This window comes from Pseudorasbora parva, chromosome 6 (assembly GCF_024679245.1).
Source record: "Pseudorasbora parva isolate DD20220531a chromosome 6, ASM2467924v1, whole genome shotgun sequence".
NCBI lineage: Eukaryota > Metazoa > Chordata > Actinopteri > Cypriniformes > Gobionidae > Pseudorasbora > Pseudorasbora parva.
In genome coordinates this window covers 15,541,269-15,562,763 of record NC_090177.1, presented here as the reverse complement: position 1 = coordinate 15,562,763, position 21,495 = coordinate 15,541,269, and the positions used below count along the sequence as shown (strand labels likewise).

At 36.8% G+C, this 21,495-nt stretch overlaps 1 protein-coding gene across 1 annotated transcript in view; it reads left to right on the top strand.

The window, feature by feature from the left end:
- The window catches only part of LOC137078479 (inactive dipeptidyl peptidase 10), a 67,799-nt gene that overhangs the window by 3,721 nt on the left and 42,583 nt on the right, over positions 1–21,495 (top strand). Inside the window, 1 exon segment of the mRNA XM_067445776.1 lies at positions 20,006–20,120. Coding sequence (XP_067301877.1) covers positions 20,006–20,120 — 115 coding nt within the window.

Here is a 21,495-nt window from a genome sequence, read left to right as displayed (position 1 = left end):
CCATTAAACATTTTTTTTACTTAAAATAAAATAATATATACAAAAACCAAGAAACATTTTAACTTAATGTAAAATAACTAAAACTAAAATTATGAAATAAAAGTGAATAAAAACGATATAGTTTTATGTAGTAATCTATACCGTTTCAAATATAGTACATATTTTAAAACAAAAACTAAAAAAATTAAACAGAAACCAGAAAATAAAAATAAAATCTATAATTCAAAATATTAATTAATAGTATCTCAATGATACTAAAATAACACTAAATATTGTCCATCAACTAATATTAAAATGTTATAGCAAAAATGAATTGATCCATTTGGAAAGTGTTATCCATTCAAAAATCCTATAACCCATTTTGAGATACATATGAGGAAATGATATTTAGAATTCTAGCTCATTGACAAGAGGAAGGTCTCCTGAGACAGTGACTCTTTCTCACCTGCTCGAAATGTTAAGATGAATGATGCTGTGTAGAAAGCGTGTTAATTATGTAACTGTACTTTGTGTCATTGATTTGACTGCATAACAACCTTTCCTTTGCTTTTGCTCTATTCACGAGGAGCTGTTTCACAGCAAGCGTTCGCTATTCAGGAGGTTTTGGATCAAACAGAGTTGGCTGCAGATGAGTGCGGTTCCTCTTTGCTTTTTTAAATGCAGCAATAATTTGGTCCTTGCTCATTTTTCTCTCCAGAACATTGTGACAGACAAGTTTCCTCTGAGGAAGCGTATATCTGTGAAAGTATGCAAACACCTCCAGTTAGATGTTATTTATTCACAATGCAAATTTGCTTTCTGATGGTAATATTTCATGTCCTAAACCTCAGTAGAACCAATGCATATCATTACCGCCGAAGGAAAACCATGATTTGCGCTGACTTTGTGCTATCCGCTTTAGGCATATACTGAGCACATCCTGACAGTTACCACTAGACTGATCATGATTGAGTGTGGCTCTCTGTTTGCTTGAAAGATCCTTAATAAAGCGTTCCATGTCTAATATCTCTGTGAGTATGGCTTAGTGTCTTCTCATTGACCAGATGCCAATTAAATCTAAGTCATATTTCTTATTGCCTGACAGCTATAAATGATTCATCCCCAAAACTTCTATGTTGCTGATGGCAGTACTTTGTATTAATCAAAGCTTTTGTTTTCTATTTTCTATCTTCTCTGTCTATCGACTCCATTTTTCTATCTATCTATCTATCTATCTATCTATCTATCTATCTATCTATCTATCTATCTATCTATCTATCTATCTATCTATCTATCTATCTATCTATCTATCTATCTATCTATCTATCTATCTATCTATCTATCTATCTATCTATCTATCTATCTATCTATCTATCTATCTATCTATCTATCTGTCTGTCTGTCTGTCTGTCTAATCGTTTTATTTTATATAGAAACAAATTGTGTATTTTTTTTATTTAGAAGATATGAGACTCTTCCAGTTTTCCTTTTTTCATTACTTTAATCCCTCGCCTTGGCAACACCGTTTAAGATATCCAATACCTGTTCGCAGATTAGCATCTTCAGTATATTGGCATCGTGTTGAGACGTTTGGTGTAAATCGTATGAAGTCTCTTAGAGCAGTATTTAAAAATGACAAAATATTTATCAATTAGAGCTTGATTTTTAAAAAAATCGACATTCAAACAAAAATAGTATTTGACTTCCTGTTGGTCAGGGCTAATGACTGTAAATTTGAAGGTTTTACAGCTCAATGAGAACAATACGTACAGAGTTTGGTGACTAGGTGAAACTAACCCCCAAGTTTAGAAAAAAAGGTGGCACTATAGAGCCCCTCCACCACACCAGTTTCTAAGGCTTTTTCCATGTCTACTGGTTGACAACTCTGATGTGTGTGTCAAGTTTCATGCAATCTGAAGCATGCTAAGAGAGTCAAAAACACCCAAAAATAATTTTTTTTTTTTTATACATTGCCATAACAATAGTATTTAAGATATCAAGAATCCTTCCACAGGTGTACATCTGCAGTGTCTTGACAGTTATTCTGATTAATTAAACTGGGTAAAATAAGTGGGCAATTTAATAGCATTTTGAAAATGATATTCCACCTGCACATTGGTGCATGGTGCTATGACTCACAATAGTCACATCCATCTGATTGGCCTCCTTACGTGATATAAATATATGGACCTGAGCATCTGTTGTGCACTGAGAAGATGAAAAAGAGCAGGTAGAGGCAAAGGAAAAGAAGGGAAGGGAAAGTGGTGAAAATGATGAAGTGAAAAGGCAATCCAGGGAATGAGAAATAAACTAGAGAAATAAAGAGACGCAAACCCTGTATACTAATCCACTCTTGAAGTCCATCAACAAATGTGTGACTATATTAGAAAACATATCATGCCCATTTATATTTGTATTCTGAGGTTGGTGGTTAAATTGCAGTAATTAGTCAGACCATTTGCATGCAGTGACATCCTTCAAAATGAATTGTGGGAATTAGCTTCCTCTAATTATCACAGTAAAGGCAAAATGTAGAGCCCTGTCACAAGTACAACGCTCGCTTGTATCCCACAATGACTTCTCTAAATCATTTAATTGTCTAATGAGGATAGGGTCACTTCACATTCTAGTGCTGAAAATGTAATTACATAAGCAAGTACTAAGTTAAATGAATTGCAGTTACTTAACGGTGAAGTGTGTCATTTTTTTCAATGTTAAAATCTCATCAACTTTACAATGCATTTATTTAGCCAAATCTTTATTTGTACAATATCATTGCTGTATTTCATCATTAATCATGCACAGATTTGAGACTGTAATACAAACTTTTTCAGAGAGTTCACATCACATAAATCTGTCATCCTTGCTTACTCATATTTGACACGTATGATTCACTCAGTGGCATGAACACCATCTCTAGTTGTTTTGCTGTGTGTAGCTAGAATGAGGGAGACAGTTCTGCGGGGGTTGTCGTGCTCTATCCACGGGGTCCTTTGTGAAGCCAAGGACCTGTGGGCTGTTTGAAAAGTGAAGGAGGGTGGTAAGACTTTCTGACGGCTAAGGGAGCTCACAGAGGAGGCACTACAAACATGGCCATGACTCTGAATCCAAAACTACACTGTGGATAGATAATGAAAGGTCTGCAGGTGCCTTCTCTCCACCTCCTCGTTATGACATCCTTCCCGCCCGGTCAGTGACAGCTTCTGCAGGAGCAAAACAGCAACATGGTGTAACTCGATATCAACAGGCATTAAAATAATGATAGCGTGAAAGAATTCAATATTCATATGATGAAATTTAGAGGAGAAATCAACACTACGTTGGCTGGTGTCACAAAGTTACACACAGAGGGTTACAGATTGTAGGGTGTCCTGGAATAGGGTTTTCAGTTTGGATAATGTCACGGAAGCGGAGCATATGGAGTTCACCATATGTTTGGCACCAAGGTGTTGGAACTCGCATCAAGAGTAGGTCATTATGAATTTATAGCTGGTCTGTTTTGTTGGTGAGTATACACTATGTTAGACTGTTTTAGTTTGATCTTAAATGCTGTTAAAAGTAAAGCATGTAATCTTTATATTAAAACACCTTCTGTAATGTGCATAGGCAAGGATATAGTTGATTACCTAGAACAGTGTAGATGAACGAGAAACAGCAAGTGCTCTTTGCCATTGTGACTATTTATCTGCAGCGAATACGCAAGCGCCGGTCTTTCTGGGTTCATGAAAACATATAGGCTCGGAGTCAGCAGTGTGAGTACCACAGCATACAGAGACATACCATAAATTATAAGATAGTTGCTGACCTATCGAGAGGCTGCTCACTGCAGAGCCAATGGGTGGAGCTTGACGTCCAGCTCCCCCGCTCTCCTATCTGTTGTCCCTCCTCATTTGCATAAAGGTAAACATATCACAATTTTGGCATGTCGCTGGACACGCCTACATTCTGTTGCCAACGGTCACTAGCCTGGTTTCCATTGCAGATTTGCGCAAAACTTTTATGAAATTTTCTAAATGTTGATGAAAAACTATTGTGAAAAGCCATTTCCGTTATCTGATCTTATGTGACTAAAACGTAATTTTTTCCTCTCATGATAATTCATTTAAAAAATCAGGGTAACGGATGTCGCAGTGGCTGCACTAGCCGTTATTTTTAATCGAAGGAGACGTAGACGTGTTATCCAAGCATTATTGAACAAGGAAGCAGCCACGTATAAGGTGTTCCTTGGTGTTTTGGTGCGTTCAAGTCTTCCTGGGAAGTTTGTGTTTGACGTCATGTTCAAGTCACTTTTGTCGGAGGAAGATGGCGGAGTATTTTTTCTTAATCAATTACACAAAAATCCACAAGGTCCTTAAAATCTTCTTCCAGAAAATGAAGAACAAGGAATGTGCATCAGGTGTATTTTGCTTTTTATGTTTTTAATTAATTTATGAAGCCACTGTAAACTTTATTTTTTGTTATATTATAATGCTATTATGCTGTAGTTATCATATGCTATTACTGTAAATAGAAAAGTATGACAATATTACTGCTAAATACCTTTAAGTATTGTGGCAATGTTTCTCACTGACACAGCCCCAACTTGCAAAGATCAGGGCTTAAAGAAAATCCAGAGCTTCCCACTGGTATTTATGACTTTAAGGTGGCGTTCATGTGCATTCAACTCGTAAATATGATCTTTTACGACAGGACTTGAATGCACCATTTCTGCTGCTGTGAGGTCTTGATAAATTGTGACATTTCTTGTTTAGAATATTCACGTAAATATTTCGTCTTTTATGAGTTTAATAAAGAACTTCTGTCCAAACATCTATGCCAGGTGACCTGTAAATGCAAAAAAATATTCCTTTTTCAAATTGCCTGAAAAACACTTTTTTTGCGATTATATTGGACTTTTTGCAATATTGACGTGTTTCCATTGTGTGTATTTTCAATTCGCAGTTTGTAGGGTAATGAACCCACAGCTACTGTTGTTTGTGTCACAGGAAATTGCCTGCCCTCCACTGAAATGAATTGAATCATGTGGCTCTGTCTCGCTGGCAGTGTAAACACAGCAAGAGCACAAAACTGATGAGAGCAACTCTGGTGGAGAACAATGACTGGATTTAAAACCTTGATGATGCAGTACATTACCGAAACCAGAACAGCTCTCTCGCACTATATGACAGGCAACTAAACCCCGACGCTCAAAATAATGAATTAGTTTGAGTAGAGTCAATTGAGTATTTAGAACTTTCTTTTTCTTGTTCTCAAAACTGACGCATTTGAAGTAATCTGCATGTTTTATTGCTTTGAGGTTTATGAACTTATCTCTTTTCATTTAGACAAAGAGACAAAAAAAGACCGAAACTGGGCTGGGATTTCTATTTCTTAGCATGCTTTCTCATGACACCCAAAAGGGACAGTAAATGCCAAAATTAAATGCTATATATTTTTGGTGCAAGATTAATGTTAAGAGATTGAGTAGTGTTTAATGTTTTGTTACGCTGGTTTAGCAGAGTATCTGTTTTTTTTTTGTTTGTTTGTTTTTTTTGCCATCACAGTGATGAGTGGAGCATGAGCTTAGTTTGAGAACAGATGTTAAAGGAAGTGTATGTTAGACTGTGGCCAAAACTGGTACTGCAATCACTTTCAAATGACTGTAGAGCGGTGTATCCCCTCTCCCCCTCCCCCCTCGAGGTTGCCAGATAGGCTGCAGGATCAGCAGGAACGTTTGTAGCTGCAGTTGTGGTAACTGGCAACCCAGATGCTGAAACACTACTGACTTATTGATTGGTTGATAGATAGAGGGTGGAGCTTCAGGCCGAAACACAACATGTCAACATCAACATCAGTTGAGGGCGGCAACAACAACTTTTAAATGACAATATCCTGGCTGGAGTACTGTTCTCAGTGACATAAAATTAACATGATTTCTTAATGTCTAGTGACATATCAGGGCTATTTTATGGTTAATTGAAATGCATTTCTTACATACAGTTCATTTAAATGTATTATATTGTCCTCATTCAGCAAGTGCTATGGTATGCTAATGTTAACAAAGCATTGTGTAACCAATTAGCAAGGTGGCATTTATTGAATTAGCTAAAAAAAGCTAGTCAAGTTGCAGGTGTGATGTTAGGCTATAGAATGCGTTTGCCATTGCAAATTAAAAACTGAACTGTGTGTGGACATAACCGCATTAAGGACTCAAATACAGGATGAACAATAATCTGCTGCTGTGTGGACATGGCATGAAAGCTGCTTGCAAACGGGAAGAATCCAAGAAATGTCTGCTTGTGAAACTCCAAATTTTCATGTGTTCTCAAGCTTTTATGAATATCTAGTTCTCCTGTGGGCACCAGAACATCACTGGTCGCTCATGCAAATGTAAATAGAGAAGCTACATAATACAATTGTTTTCTCTCTATCTTCCTTAACTCCTGGGAAGGTTGTTTTTTGAATTCTGTGTGTGTGATGATTAGCAAAACAACAGCAATTATTTCCTGGCAGCAATCAGTGCGGTGCTGAAGTTAATTAAATTATGTCTGTCTGGGGTTGCCAAAGAAAAAGAAAAGAAAAAGTTGCTTTCAGTAATGTGGATGGACATTTTATCCTTCACCCCTGGAGATGTGTTCTAATTGAAACAGCCTTATACACCAAAACGAACAATTTGTGTTCAATGCTTGCTATCATTCAGAATGACTACAGAAATGGTGTCGGTCAAACTATTTTAAACTCCTCCATCAATTTAATGGTCCTCGTTTGTTAATAGATAACACATTAGCAAAATAACACATTTAGGCACTCATTTTATGGAAAATATTTATCCCTCCATCCATTTATAGTCAGCATCACAATTATCGACACGGTGTGGCTTCAGTTCAGCATAATGAATTTGTCAATATTATTTCATATGCATCTATTTTTCAGCCGTAGCTGATATTTACTGGATTGCAGGTCATTAGTTTGCCCTCAGTGGTTTTAAAGACCTTAAATTTTATTTAACAAGATTCCACCATATGTTTCAAGATTATGCAAAGCTCAGAGACATCGCATTAGCTTTGTGATTCAGCTCAAAGTGATTTTGGTTTATTTTACAGTCCTGTTCCTCAAGTGCATAATACGTGCTTATTATAGTAATAACAGGGTAAAAAGGTACTACCACTAAACCTTAACTTAACCCATGTAGTTTACCCTATACTTTCTTAGGTAAGTACATGTAAGTGCAACTGTGATTTATATATATATATATATATATATATATATATATATATATATATATATATATATATATATATATATATATATATATATATATCTGGATATATCTGGATATATCTGGATATATATGTATATATATATATATATATATATATATATATATATATATATATATATATATATATATATATATATATATATATATATATATATATCTGGATATATCTGGATATATATGTATATGTGTATATATATATATATATATATATATATATATATATATATATATATATATATATATATATATATATATATATATCTGGATATATCTGGATATATATGTATATGTGTATATATATATATATATATATATATATATATATATATATATATATATATATATACACACACACATTTTTATCATGGCCAAACAATTCAATAAGTTCCCATGAGTCTAATTTATAAGCCAGTCCCCAATGGAAGCGGGCAGAATCCGAGCAAAGTGAAAAATTGTGCTGTTGCTTCATTTTATGTTTTCTAGCTAGAAAGGCAACCATCAATATATTAGCCTTCAATAAGACATCATAAGGTGTATGTGATTACTTCTCATTTTCTAAAAGGGGAAGAATTCATATACAACGATCAGGCATAACATTATGATCTAATATTGTGTTGGTCCCCCTTTTGCTGGAAAAACGGCTGACCCATCAAGGCATGGACTCCACTAGACCCCTGAAGGTGTGCAGTGGTATCTGGCACCAAAATGTTAGCAGCAGATCCTTTAAGTCCTGTAAGACGTCCTGTTAAGTCCTTGTCCCTCAGTGCCTATGGTGGTTACGGCCCTGATTGGAAGTTAAACTTAAATTTCAGTTAATTTTGAGCAGAAACATTCCAACACAAACTAATTGCAATTTGTATTACGCTTATGAATTTTTATACTCTCATTTGTACTATTTCATATGAAGCCCCACTGACGGTTAGGCTTCAGGGTGGACCTTCATGCTTACTTTTCCACACAAATCACATCAAATTGGAAGTACGAAATCGCCACCTTGTTTTCTCATGAGGTCCACCTTTCCAAATGGCAAGGTGAGTTCAAGGTGGAGAAAAATGTATTGGTATTTGTATTAATATAAAGTGATCATAATGTAATGTTACCCAGGGCAAATCTACAGGAACAGGTCATTAGTTTAACAGAGGCCAGCTAGTAGTTGCTTTGCTCACACACTTCTCACTCCTCTGAGTTGCAGGTTGCAGTAGCAGCAGATGTTGCAGCCTTTAGCCTCCTTGTTAGAGCGTAACTGTGTGTGAGCCTCATGTCAGCGGACCAGAGTTCGAAACCTGCTTAGGTTTGAACAGTAGTAGGTTACACTAGTAATGTGATCTGTGAAGTTTAGCTGGTCATCAATCTCAACTCTTAGGTTCCTAGCTGTCTTAGAAGGAGTTATAGAGAAGTCGTATTGGATTGGCCAAGATCACAAGCAGTTCTGTCTTTTCAAGGTTGAGCTGAAGGTGCTGGTCTTTCCTCCGGTCCGAAATGTCTGTCAAGCAGGCTGAGATACAAACAACTACCGTCAGATCGTCTGGCTGGAATGAGAGGTAGAGTTGTTTCATCAGCATAGCAGTGGTAGGAAAAGCCATGTTTTTAAATGACAGATCCTAGTGATGTTGTGTAGATGGAGAAGAAAAGTGGTCCAAGCATTGAGCCCTGAGGCGCCCCAGTAGCTATATGTTGCAACTTAGACACCTCACTCCTCCAAAACACCCTGAAGGCTACCCCAGTGTTTCCTGTTGATGAATGTTTCGTTTGGATACTGCATACCTGCTTTTCTCTGTTTTTTGAAAGCAACATATTAATCACAAGTAGTTCATTATATTATAGCAGAGCAAGATTTTTTTGGAGGGCTCTTAAAAGCATGAAATTTGTTGCCACCAGGACAGCATTTTTCCTATAATCAATTTCAGTTTTAAAGCTGTGTACTTTCAGAGGACATGCTTCAGCTGACTTGCTGCTATTGAGATTAATGGGAATGATATAGCTTTCTCAAGGTTTTATAATGGATACTAAAATATGTTTTCTTTAAACTGAGCATATATTAAGTGAAATAAGCATTTATTTAGTTTAAGCAAATCTCATTTACTATTATTAAATTATATTATGTATATAGGAGCATTATGTATGTAGCCAGCCACTTTAATCTCAATATCAGCATCTTCCATTAGCAAACGCATACCGGCCCACATCTAATCCCAATGGATCACAGTTCACCGTTCTCTGCAGGTTTTTGTATGTCTCTCAGAACACTCACATTATCTCCCTTCTCTCACATTAATAATTTCCCGCTGGAGTTTCCTTCACTTCCATTGGAATCGATCTCCTCCGCTTGTTCTGAGGTTAGGAACGTTAAGATTTTTCAAACTGATGTCCATTATCGAACCTCTAAACATGTTTCTCTTCCTCCTATAGCACAGGAGCATCGTTGATGAGATTGTCGCCCACGCGGAGCCTTGCTTTCTGCATTGCAGGAGTGGCACAATATATGTGACTGACAGCTTTGTAGAGGAGCTGCTCTGTGAACTGAGCGCTTGAGTGGAATACAATGAGAAATCTGTCTGCTTGGGACTGAAAATGTGTCACTTTGACACCAGTGCCAAGGTTTTTGAAGGCCAGCTGCTTTCACTTTTACTCCATGGCTCTATTTGTCAACTCTCTTTTTGTAACGGCTCTCAGAATCATTAAATCTCTTGATCTGAGGTGCATTTACTGTACAGCTGTGTAACTCGCAGATTAAAGAGTAAGTTCACCCAAAAAATTTCACCTTCGGAACACAAATTAAGATCTTTTGGATGAAATATTTCTGTCCCTCCACAGCTATGCAAATGACACTGATGCTTCAAAAAGGTCATAAAGAGGTCTTAAAACGAATCCATATAAATTAGGAAGTTTAGTTCAAACTTTTCTGAAGAAACACGATCGCTTTATATGATGAACAGATTGAATGCACTGTAAAAATTTTTTTTGTTTTTTGTTGGTTTAACTTAAAAAAGTAAGTAACCTGGTTGCCTTAAAATTGTGAGTTTATAAATTGAAAATTTGAGTTGATACAATGAAGGAAATTTGTTTAATAAATAGAAACTCAAAATATTATTGTATCTGAACCACATAAAACATTTGATAAATCATGAAAATAGGACTATTTGGCATGTTTCACTGCATCATCAGAAATAAAATTGCCACAATTACCCAATATTCATACAAAATCTTTTAATCATATTTTAATAAAGGTTGTCGAATCTCAAAAAAATTAATTCTATTAACTCAAAATTTTAATTTCAATGAACTCAAAATTTTAAGGCAACCAGAATAATTTTTTACATTGTGGTAGTGAGTAATTAATGACAGAATTAACATTTTTGGGTGAACTATTCCTTTAACTACCATTATGATGCTACTTTGGAGAAACTACGCAACTATTCAACCGAAAACATAGTAACATGGTCACACCTCTGTTGTTTGAACCACATTGGTTTAACTGACTGTTGGCGATGAAGTCACGCGTAGTTGGAGAAGTAATAAATTCTGCAAATTAATCTAGTCGAGATCTTCAAGAAGTTTCTGTACCAAAAAAATGTCACCTAATGACTACTCCACTGTTTTAATTTGGCATTTTGATGTTTGTTTCATCGTAAGCTCCTTCATACATCATAGTTCCCTTCGCCATTTTATGCACATGCACAGTCTTCAAAAACTGCTGATGGTTGATGCTAAAATATATAGATTCAAATGTATTACATTTTAATAGAATAAATTATATAGAATGTGCAAAATGCTAGCTTGCTCTTTTAAGGCCCTGTTTACACTTACGCGTTTTCGTTTTAAAATGCATAACTTTTGCTACGGTTATGTCTGGCATCTACACTACTCCAGAGTTTTTGACCCTTGAAACGAGACTTTCGGAAATGCTGCAGACACATTTTAGTTTGGTTTAAATGATGGCGTGGCTGCCCACATTACTTTACCTCTATTTTTTTACGGTCTATGACCAGAACACGACGATAACAGACCAGAGCTCTCTCAACGGCCCTGTTACTGACCAGCATCGATGACCGTTTAAACGTTAACGTGGAGACGTATCTGCAAGCTTTGCTGACTTTGTTGTCCTTTTTAGCAGCCATTGTGCAGTTAAACTCTGCATTTTAAAATACTGCAACTGTGCCTTAAAAAGGGAAGCTATTATTGGAGCAGTCTGCAACTGTTTACACTTGTAAGCGCATGCCCAGTGTGCATGAATGCATGCTCGTGTGATGTGTTTTCGCTCGTGAAGTGTGGACAGAGATCATTTCTAAGGGCGTTTTCACACCTATAGATCACTTGTTTTGTTCCCGGAACTTAATGTTAAAATTTAGCATTTTCTTCTTGGATCGGTTTGATTTCACAAGGCAACCTGTTTAAAGCATACCAAAATGTGTTCACGCAAGACACATGCGAGTAGGCCTGCAACTGTCTTTATATTGGTCAGAGTTTCCTCTGCGTCATCCATCAAGATGATTGACGTGTTCGCTCCATGAGATTGTTGCCTTAATTTGTAACTGTCGACACACATGCTGTTAAATTATATACTACATTCGTATTAATACTGTGTTAACTAATGTGCTCACTCACAGAATCAGACACTACGGCTTTATATAGCACATTGCCCATCATTATTTATAATATTTGTTGGTCCGTTGGATCAGATTGCTTTCACACCTCAAGCGAACCGTTCCAAAGTTTGTTTGCAAACGGGGGGTGTACAATCAAGTGATTTTTCTCGATCCGAGCTTGATTGACATGTTTATATATGCCTAAACAAACCGAACCAAGGAAGAAAACACACAAGTTTCGGAATCAAACACAGGTGTGAAAGCAACCTGAAACGCAATGGAAACTCTATTATGGACAAGGATCGTTTTCATTTTAAAATACCGCGTCAAACAAAAAACGGACAAGTGTAAACAGGGCCTAAGTCCACATGTCATTTAAAGGTGCAGTGTGTCTAGTGGTAAGGTTGTGAATTGCAATAACAGATCACTCACTCTTTCCTTTTGAAGCACATAGAGAAGCTACAGGGGCTGACACAGGACAAAAATGTTGTCGTTGGAGAGAGCAGAGAGTGACTTGACGGCACAAAATGGTGATTTCACTGTAAGGGGACCCATGGTGTATTGAAATGGCTCATTCTAAGGCAATAAAAACATAATGGTACATTATGTAAGGTTTTTATACACCACAAAAAATATAGTTATGTATATAATATTGCATTTCTGTAAATAGATCCTCATAAATGCTACATACTGTACCTCTAATAAAAAAAACTATCCAGGTACTTCTAACTTCTAACCAGGTCGAGAGTTGTTGTTCCAACTACGTTAGTTTGCGATGCAGTTTGCAAACCTTCGTTAGAACTATGGTTTCGTGAAATGCCAAATCGTTGAACTATGGTTACGTCTAAAATAATCTGGATAGATGAAAATGGCGCACCCCATCCACAGACTGTTCAAAAATATGGACGTAGCGTCCATGACATCACCCGTTGATTTCTGAAGACGCATCACTCCCAGATAACTGAACATGGGCAAAGAGGCGGGACGTGGGTGGCGCTAAGGTGCCTGGTTGCTTAAACCATGCCAACCTAGCTCAACCACAGAGGCAATCCACCTGTCACTCAAGTGACCATGGCCTTAATTGTTCAGAACTGTAAGGTTAAACTTAGTTAAATTTAAACAGATTAGTAATAAAAAATAATTCAGCCCGTTGACAGTTGTCATGAAGGGCAGAATCAGTTGTGTAGATCAAAACCACTTTTTGTAACCAGGCCTTTTTTTCTGCTTAAAGTTGAGCATTTTAACAGGGGGGAGATACAGATAGAGCCTGTAGTAGCCAGTCGATGAATTGCAGCTTAAGTCACTTCTGTGTTGGCTTCATGAGAGACCGCGGGATGTTTCCGCTTGGGTTTAACACACTAGCATTTTCCTAAATTTTCTCATCCACACTGAAACCTCAAAAATGCTAAATTCACCTTGATGCGCATGCGTAAACCCTCATAAAAGCTCACTGTTATGATACAGACGGAACAAGACATAATAAAGATAGCACACAATTCTTCTGGATGGATCATTTTATTTAAAAATAAATATCTCACCATTCACTGATGTGTCCAGGTCACTCTATCAATACAGTATGTTTGGTCTTCAATACAACTGCTCTCATGTTTTGCTGCAGGGTTAGGAAATGCAAGTATATTTTCTGTAATCTTTGCAGGACTCTGTAATATGAAGAGTGTGCAATGTAACATATCTTTAGCAACAGTTCAAAAGTGAATAGCACAAAGCAATGTCTATTGGTAAAATATGCTTCACATGACTTGCTCATGTTATCGTTTTCAAATACCTTTCGTTTTCTTGATTACTGGTAAAGTATTTAATTCACTTGAATCAAAAAAAGCATGCATTTGAAAAAGCATGCATTTAATTAAATAAGTTAATTAAATTAATGTATTTGTTAAATAATAAATGTTTTTTATTAACTGTTACCATGAAATTGGACATATATCGTATCTATCAATCACTATTACTATCTGGAGGTTAAGACAGCACTGCATCCCTCAGATGGGGAATTCTCTCCAAATTTAACATGCATTAACTTGCAAGATACTTTCTCATCTATGATGCAGGGTTCTTCCCTGTTTGCCAACACAGCCATCCTAATTGGGAATGTATAATTTCAGGACTCAGGGGACCTGCGCAAACAGAGCTGATGAAGCTTTAACTGAGAAAATACTGGGCTCTCAGCCCATAATGAGAGGGAGATGCCTTTGAAATGAAAAGAGTGTCAGTCTTGTATTCAACAGTGTGAACAAATTACATTAATTGTGTTGTTGTGGCTGCCACTGTAACGGGGGAGTCTTATACTGAAAAAAGCTTTATCTTAATTTGCAATTTTTTTTCAGTTTATTTTATACCCCATTGGCAAATTGTTAGACCTCTTTTAATGGTGTTACACTTACATAAAAAACATTTTTTTCCAGTTGAGCTGAAAAATTGGATTGGATCAAGAAAAAAACATAGTCTTTTATCATTTTGCTTTATGTAAGGAATTTATTTCAATTAATTATAAAATGTCCCTGCTATGTCACTAGACATTAAGAAATCATGTTAATTTCACTGACAAAAGTTGTCCGGCCAGGATATTGTCATTTAAAGGTTGTTGTTGCATAAATTACATTTTCATGTTTGAAAGTCTCTAGGTTAACATAAATGCAGATATAGGCCTAATTGTAATAATATTAAAATGTATATATAAATAATATTAAAATTAACCTGTCAATACAAAACAAAATATTCTGTAGCCTATTTTGCTGTCAGTATCATAGGTACGGTCAATAGGCTACTGTCGATGTTGTCTTTGCTGTATCAGTAGGCTATATATTTATGTTTAACATGATCATCAGACACACTTCTGGTGTGCATAGACAGAGAAAACGCAACGCGGCTGACACGCTTGCAGTGTGTCTCCGGCCTAAAGCATGCCGCCACTGGACTCTAGAGTAGGAAGACGTGAGCAAGGCCTTCTAGTCCAACATCAGTGACTGACCTCACAAATGTGCTTTAGAATTTACAATACACAAATTATGTTTAGTGCAGAAGACAGATCTGATTTCTGATCTTATTAGTATATAAATATTGTGTCACAAGGTAAAGAAGTTCAGACTTTATGGGCAGAGCAAGTATAGATCTGTAGAATCTGAAAAGAGAGCCAATTTTATTATGATTCTTGCTTTCTCTGCTGCATGAGTGCAGATAGATTTATCAGACACTATCAACAGCTGTTTTAATTGTGTGAGGCATCCAGTAAGATCTATTAATAATGAGCCTCTGGCTAGAATGCATGCTGGCTTTTGAAGTTATCTTTTTGTTTCACAACAATGAACAGCATCCAAGAACTCAGAGGCTCTAATTAGATTTTCTGAAGCTGTGAATTTAGGCCATAGAAACATAACCACTAATTTCCATGTATACATGTTTGGAAATATTTACAGTTGTTGGCAGCTAAATTTGTGTCTCCATCAGAATTGCAAATATAATTGTTTTCAAACATGTTTTCCAAACATACAACAATACTATCATCTTACCACATACTGCACATTAAATACAGCCTACTATTTTTTAAGAGTTATGCATTGACTATTTTGGGAACAGCATACTTAAATACTTCATACAAGCAAATACTTCATATAAGCAAATGCTACATTTGGAATAGCATAGCCGAATACTCTTAGCCTACTATTTTTTACCATTTAAAAATGTAAGAGCTGTAACCTAGTGTGCTACTCTGAATTCAGTCATAGAACATCTGAATGACTTTAATGGAAATGGAATTCCAACATAGTATTCTGCATTAAATACTTTATCCCACAATGCAATATTGATTGTCCATTTCAAGTGTGATAAAGAACCAGAAGTAATGTATGCTTTAAAACTAAAATAAAAATCACCTTTTTTTTGTTATTTGACAAATGAGAATAGTACAGCTCCTGACATGTTCAAATAATAAATAAATTAGTGCCAATTTACACGTTTTCATTTCCAAGATGTTAGCTATTGCCTGTAGTGAATTGAATATGCAAAGTTTGTTATTTGACATTGTTTGTAGCATACTGTTTTAAATGTTTATCATGAACTAATGCATTTTCACTTACCCATACTGTTAAAATGTAGAATTAGTAGGCCTCATACAACATAGCAGTAAATTATTATATTCTTAAGTCGTAGTTTTTGCTATTTTTGGACCAAAATGTATTTTCGATGCTTCAATAGATTCTAACTAACTAACTGATGTCACATATGGACTACTTTGATGATGTTTTTATTCCCTTTTCGGGACATGGACAGTAAAGTGTGCATAGCTGCATACACTTGGATACGCTCTCAGACTAAATATAAAATATCTTAAACTGTGTTCCGAAGATAAGTGGAGGTCTTACAGGTGTGAAACGACATTAGGGTGAGTCATTAATGACATAAATTTCATTTTTGGGTGAACTAACCCTTTAAGTGTGTAACCATTGTATGATCACGGCTCTTGATGCTCAAGGGAACATCTGCCAATTCCACCAAGTAGTTGAAACGTATAATTGTATGAATTAAAATTACTTTTTTTTCTTCAGATTCCAATGTTGTGCATTATTGAGTCAGTTATTTACAATACAACAAAGTTGTGGAATTTTAACATGTCTGTTGTCATTTTAATTTATACAAATCATACGTTTCAACCACTTGGTGGAATTGACAGACATTCCCTTGGGCATCAAGCGCCGCGACCGCGAGTAAAACGTAATACAGGTATGCAGCTTTAAGGTGAGTTTGAATTGATATTTCTAGTCGATATACAATGGTTACACTGTTACACACTTAAAACTGACCGTAGTGTTTATAACTTTGTAAGATTGGCAAATATATAGAGCAATGGCCAGAAAAACTAACTTTATTGCACTCCTAGAGCCTCGTGGTCGGGAGCATTTCCGTTGTGTTGTGGTGATTCCGGTGTGTTGTGGGTCGCGGTGCTGTGGCGATTTCGTTGTGTTGTGCCTTGTTTCCTTTGTGTTGTAGCGATTTCGTTGTGTTGTGGTTTAATTCAGTTTTGGCGATTTCGTTGTGTTGTGGTTTAATTTAGTACGGCTGCACAGTACTGGGCCATTGTAATAAACTCGTCTTAGTTAAGGGAATAACATTTAATATGAAAACGCGGTGGAGTATCCCTTTAGGACAAAAATGTCCTCATTGAAACCCAATAAAACAGCTATTTTAAAACCTATGGCCATTTAACTATAAAATAATAGAATTGTTAAGCTTTCATTCTGTTGGCAATTAAACATTTTTTAAAGCTTTAAAATATTTTTTTAAATGTATTAAATTTTTTAGAGATGATGCTCTCAGGTTTTTAGCATATAAATCATATACTCGCTTTATTCATGTTTTCTGCGTCTGCATATTAGTTAATTGTATAAATTACAATTAGCTCCATATCAATCAATCAACTTTATTTATATAGCGCTTTTACAATCATGATTGTGTCAAAGCAGCTTCACAGTGTCATGTAGAAAACAGTCATGTTATCAGCTTATTTTAATTTATGATATAGCGACAATGTTGGCATATCAGTATTATAGTTTATAGAATTAAAACCTAATTCATACATTTTATTTGTATAATTAGTTGAATAACTTTGATTATAATTTTAGTGTCCCCAACTGAGCAAGGCAAAGGCGACAGTGGCAAGGAACCAAAACTCCATCAGGGCATGATGGAGAAAAATAAACCTTGGGAGAAACCCGACTCAGTCGGGGTGCCAGTTCTCCTCTGGCCTATTAACACACCGTGTATGAATATTATACTGGCAACCTAGAGGTCAGAAACAAATTTCAGGGTATCCCGGAAGAGACGGGTTTATTTAGGATGGTGCGTCGATTACACAAGAGTATGACTACATGAAAGATTGGAATTAATGCGTCTGAGACAGGTTTTTTGAGCATGACGTGCCGGTGAGGCAAATTCGGAGGAGACACCAATTGACACGGGCTCAGCAGACACTCCAGGATGCGTTGGTCATGTCCAGGCAGGTCCACCATCCGATCCGGACATAGCCCGGAACGAGTACATCAGGTGTTATGGAAAGTGTTCCCGGTTCCGGCTGACCTAGTTAATGCAGCCTAATAATCAGTCAATTGATTTGAATAATGAAAGTTAAAAATGTTCTATGTGTATGCCATAGTAAAGAGATGTGTTTTTAGTCTAGATTTAAACTGACAGAGTGTTCCAGAGTTTAGGTGCTAAATAGGAAAACTAAACTAAAGGATCGATCGACTAAATAGGAAAAGGATACTTTAAAATTAGCTCTAAATCCTCTAAGGATCTCAGAGTAATTTTTTTAAAGGGTTAGCTCACCCCAAAAGGAAAATTCTCTAATAATTACTTACCCTCATGTTATTCGATACCCGTAAGACCTCCGTTCATCTTCGGAACACAAATGAAGATATTTTTGTTGAAATCCGACGGCTCAGACAGGCCTTCATTGACACCAATGTCATTTCCTCTCTCAAGACCCATAAAGGCAATAAAGACGTTGTTACAAAGCCCATCTCCCTACAGTAATTCTACAATAATTTAATAATTTTATGAAGCGATTAGAATAGTTTTTATGCGCAAAAAAAAGAAATAACGAATTATATCGTGATGGGCCAATTTCAAAACAAAGTTTTGAATGGTTATGAATCAGCGTATTGATTCATGATTGCGATCGTATGTGAAACTGCTGAAATCACATGAGATTGGCTATCCGATTAATGAATCCCTGTTTTGAAATTGACCATCACAAGTCGTTATTTCATTTTTTTGGAAAAAAAAATTTGCGCACAAAAACTATTCTTATTGCTTCATAAAATGATTGTAGAATCACTGTGTGAGATGGGCTTTGTAACGCCGTCTTTAGTGCCTTTATGGGTCTTGAGAGAGGAAATGACATTGGTGTCAATGAAGGCCTGTCTGAGCCATCGGATTTCAACAAAAATATCTTCATTTGTGTTCCGAAGATGAACGGAGGCCTTACGGGTGTCGAACAACATTAGGGTAAGTAATTATTGACAGAACTGTCATTTTGGGTAAACTAACATTAAATAAAATATATTTATCATCTTGGAAAATAAATATTTATTTTGCAGTTTTAATCTAACTTTATCAATTTTATTATCAGGACTTAACAACAACATTAACATCAGTTTACTGTGATGGTATATACAGGACTACTAGCCTGTCAGAAGGTGTTTAGGTGAAAAATGGCAGGCAGTCGGCTCTCGTGCTGATCTTTTTGTCCTGAGACAGTCGAGTTTAAGGAGTCTGCCAGGATGCCAACTGAAAAAGAAATGAGTTTTATCCCCCCTCTCAACTAACTCTCATTCACATCACCTCCAACCACTGAGGGAAGGTGAGAAGGGGTGGCTTAACTTCTCCCTCTGAAACCACAACCATATTACACAGAGATAATGAAGACTAAGTTTTATGGACAGTCAGTGTGTAAACACTTACTCGCGGTCCCCCCACTTTTGCCACCAGTAGTGATTTTCCACTAGCCTTGGAATGGCTGTTTATTGTTCCTGATCATGACTGATGGTCTCGTAACCGTCCCAACATGCCGGTCAGATACACCGCTAAAGCTTTTTACTTCAGCCGTGGCTGTCACAGAGGCATTCTGCGAGCTGAAAACACATCTAATATACCGTTTCATAACAGAACTCCGGGCTTGTCTCATCTGCCCTGCTTTGTTGCAGTAGATTCAGCTTTGAAAAACAGTCGAAAGCGCTTCTCTGCAAGCTTCCAAGGCCGAAAATGCTAACCTCGCACCCCGCATAGCGTAAAATGACACCCCTCCATGCACACGTTATCACACATACGCCCTATTAAAAAGGTGAAATGAGACACCATTCGGTGGAAATTAAGACATAACTGAAATATGAGACTCAATTAGCTTTTCATTTTTCACTCGAGGAATTCTTTTCTTGCCGTCTTTATGAAGGATTGTTCTAAACGACACAGATTTCTGTCAGAGTGAGTCTTGCGTTCTCCCCCGGAGGGTTGCTGCACTGATACACACGTCTCACATGAAATCCCTGCTCTGAGGCGGTGCAAATGAGGCAGCACTAATACATTCTCCCTCAGCGGTGGCTGTGTAGACTATGTGTATGAGCGAGGGAAAGTTAATGCAGTTACTTTTATTTTGTTTTTTGAGCAGGACCTCGGCAGCACGGGAGGACCTCCTCGAAACTGGAAGGGAATTGGTATCGCCATGGTGGTCATCCTAGGGGTCATGTCTCTGGTCACCCTCTCAATTTTTCTCCTCACCCCCGGTAAGATGGAGACTGAAGGAGTTCATGAATATAAATTGAATGAGGCAGGGATCCAAGGATAAAAGAAAAGAGATGTGAGATCAGTTACAATAAGGGAAGAAAGAGAGATGGTAACACAACAGAAGATTATAGAAGATTACATTATAGAATGTAAGACATCCATTCACAAAAATATTTACAAAAACAAACCAAGCAACACAGACGCAGTTTTGTTTAGGTCTATTTCTATAATAGAACCGATCTGTGTGCATTGGGACTAACAACATTTGCTTTGTTTTCATTCATTAAGCTTTTTATTTTACCAGCATGCTTTGCGGGAGACAGTATAGGGAGATTATATGTTGAAATTAATTGTAATTATTTTGTGTGTTGTTGAGCAAGATGGAAAAAAGTGTTTCTTTATATTTTGAGTGTAACAGGTGCCAGCTAGTAGTCGCTGTGCGAATAAACCTCACTCCTCTGACCGCAGGAGACGCTCTAGCGACTGACACTAGAGGTTGCAGCCTCCTTGTTAGAGCGTCTGACACATGGCGGACCAGGGTTCAAGTCCCGCTTGGTGCGAGCGGTTCGAACAGGAGGGATTACATGAGGTCCCTTTTTTTATTCACTGTTGCTGCTCAGCACGTTCATTTTGGAACTGACTCACAACATAATAGAAGTTCTTCTAAATCACAGAATAACAGACTATTAAACAATGATATGTTCTTTTAAAACACATTCTGTAAATAAAACCAATTATCTGGTAACTTAAACGGGTACTTCAGCGCTGGAAAGATGAATCTGTATTTAAACTGGGTCATTAATGTAGTAGAAATGTGAAATCATTTTTGAATTTGGTACCTTCTAGACTGAGAAAAGACAGAAAAAGGTATTTTTGTCTCATGGGGATGAAAAACTACAATTCCCAGAATGCTTCGCTGCCCTGTGAGGCCATTCCCAAAGCCACCAACATTAGATTACAGTGACTGAGTTCAGAAAGTACAATTAAATAAACGTTTCTGTTCAATATAACGATCGAGTTGCCACGTGAGTCTCACAGCACTAACGCTGCATGAGTCAGATTACATTTAATGTCATAAATGAGCTGATGAGCTCTCGTGATGAGAGCTGAGATAATCGCGACCACATTCACGGCATACATTCACAACGTGAGTTCAGTCTGGTGTGTTTTCAGTTCATGTCTTTGGAAGCTTAACTTTCATAGAAATTAATTTGAGAAGTTAAAACACTTACATTGCTTAGCGTCCGTTTAAATTAATGCCTGCAGCTGCAAGCTATGCTGTAAGTGTGATCTCCCATTCCCCATGCGCGAGTTGAAAACATGTGGAAATGGCTCCCTCTGCTGGCTGTAGTCTTTAGCCTCTGGGCAAACATT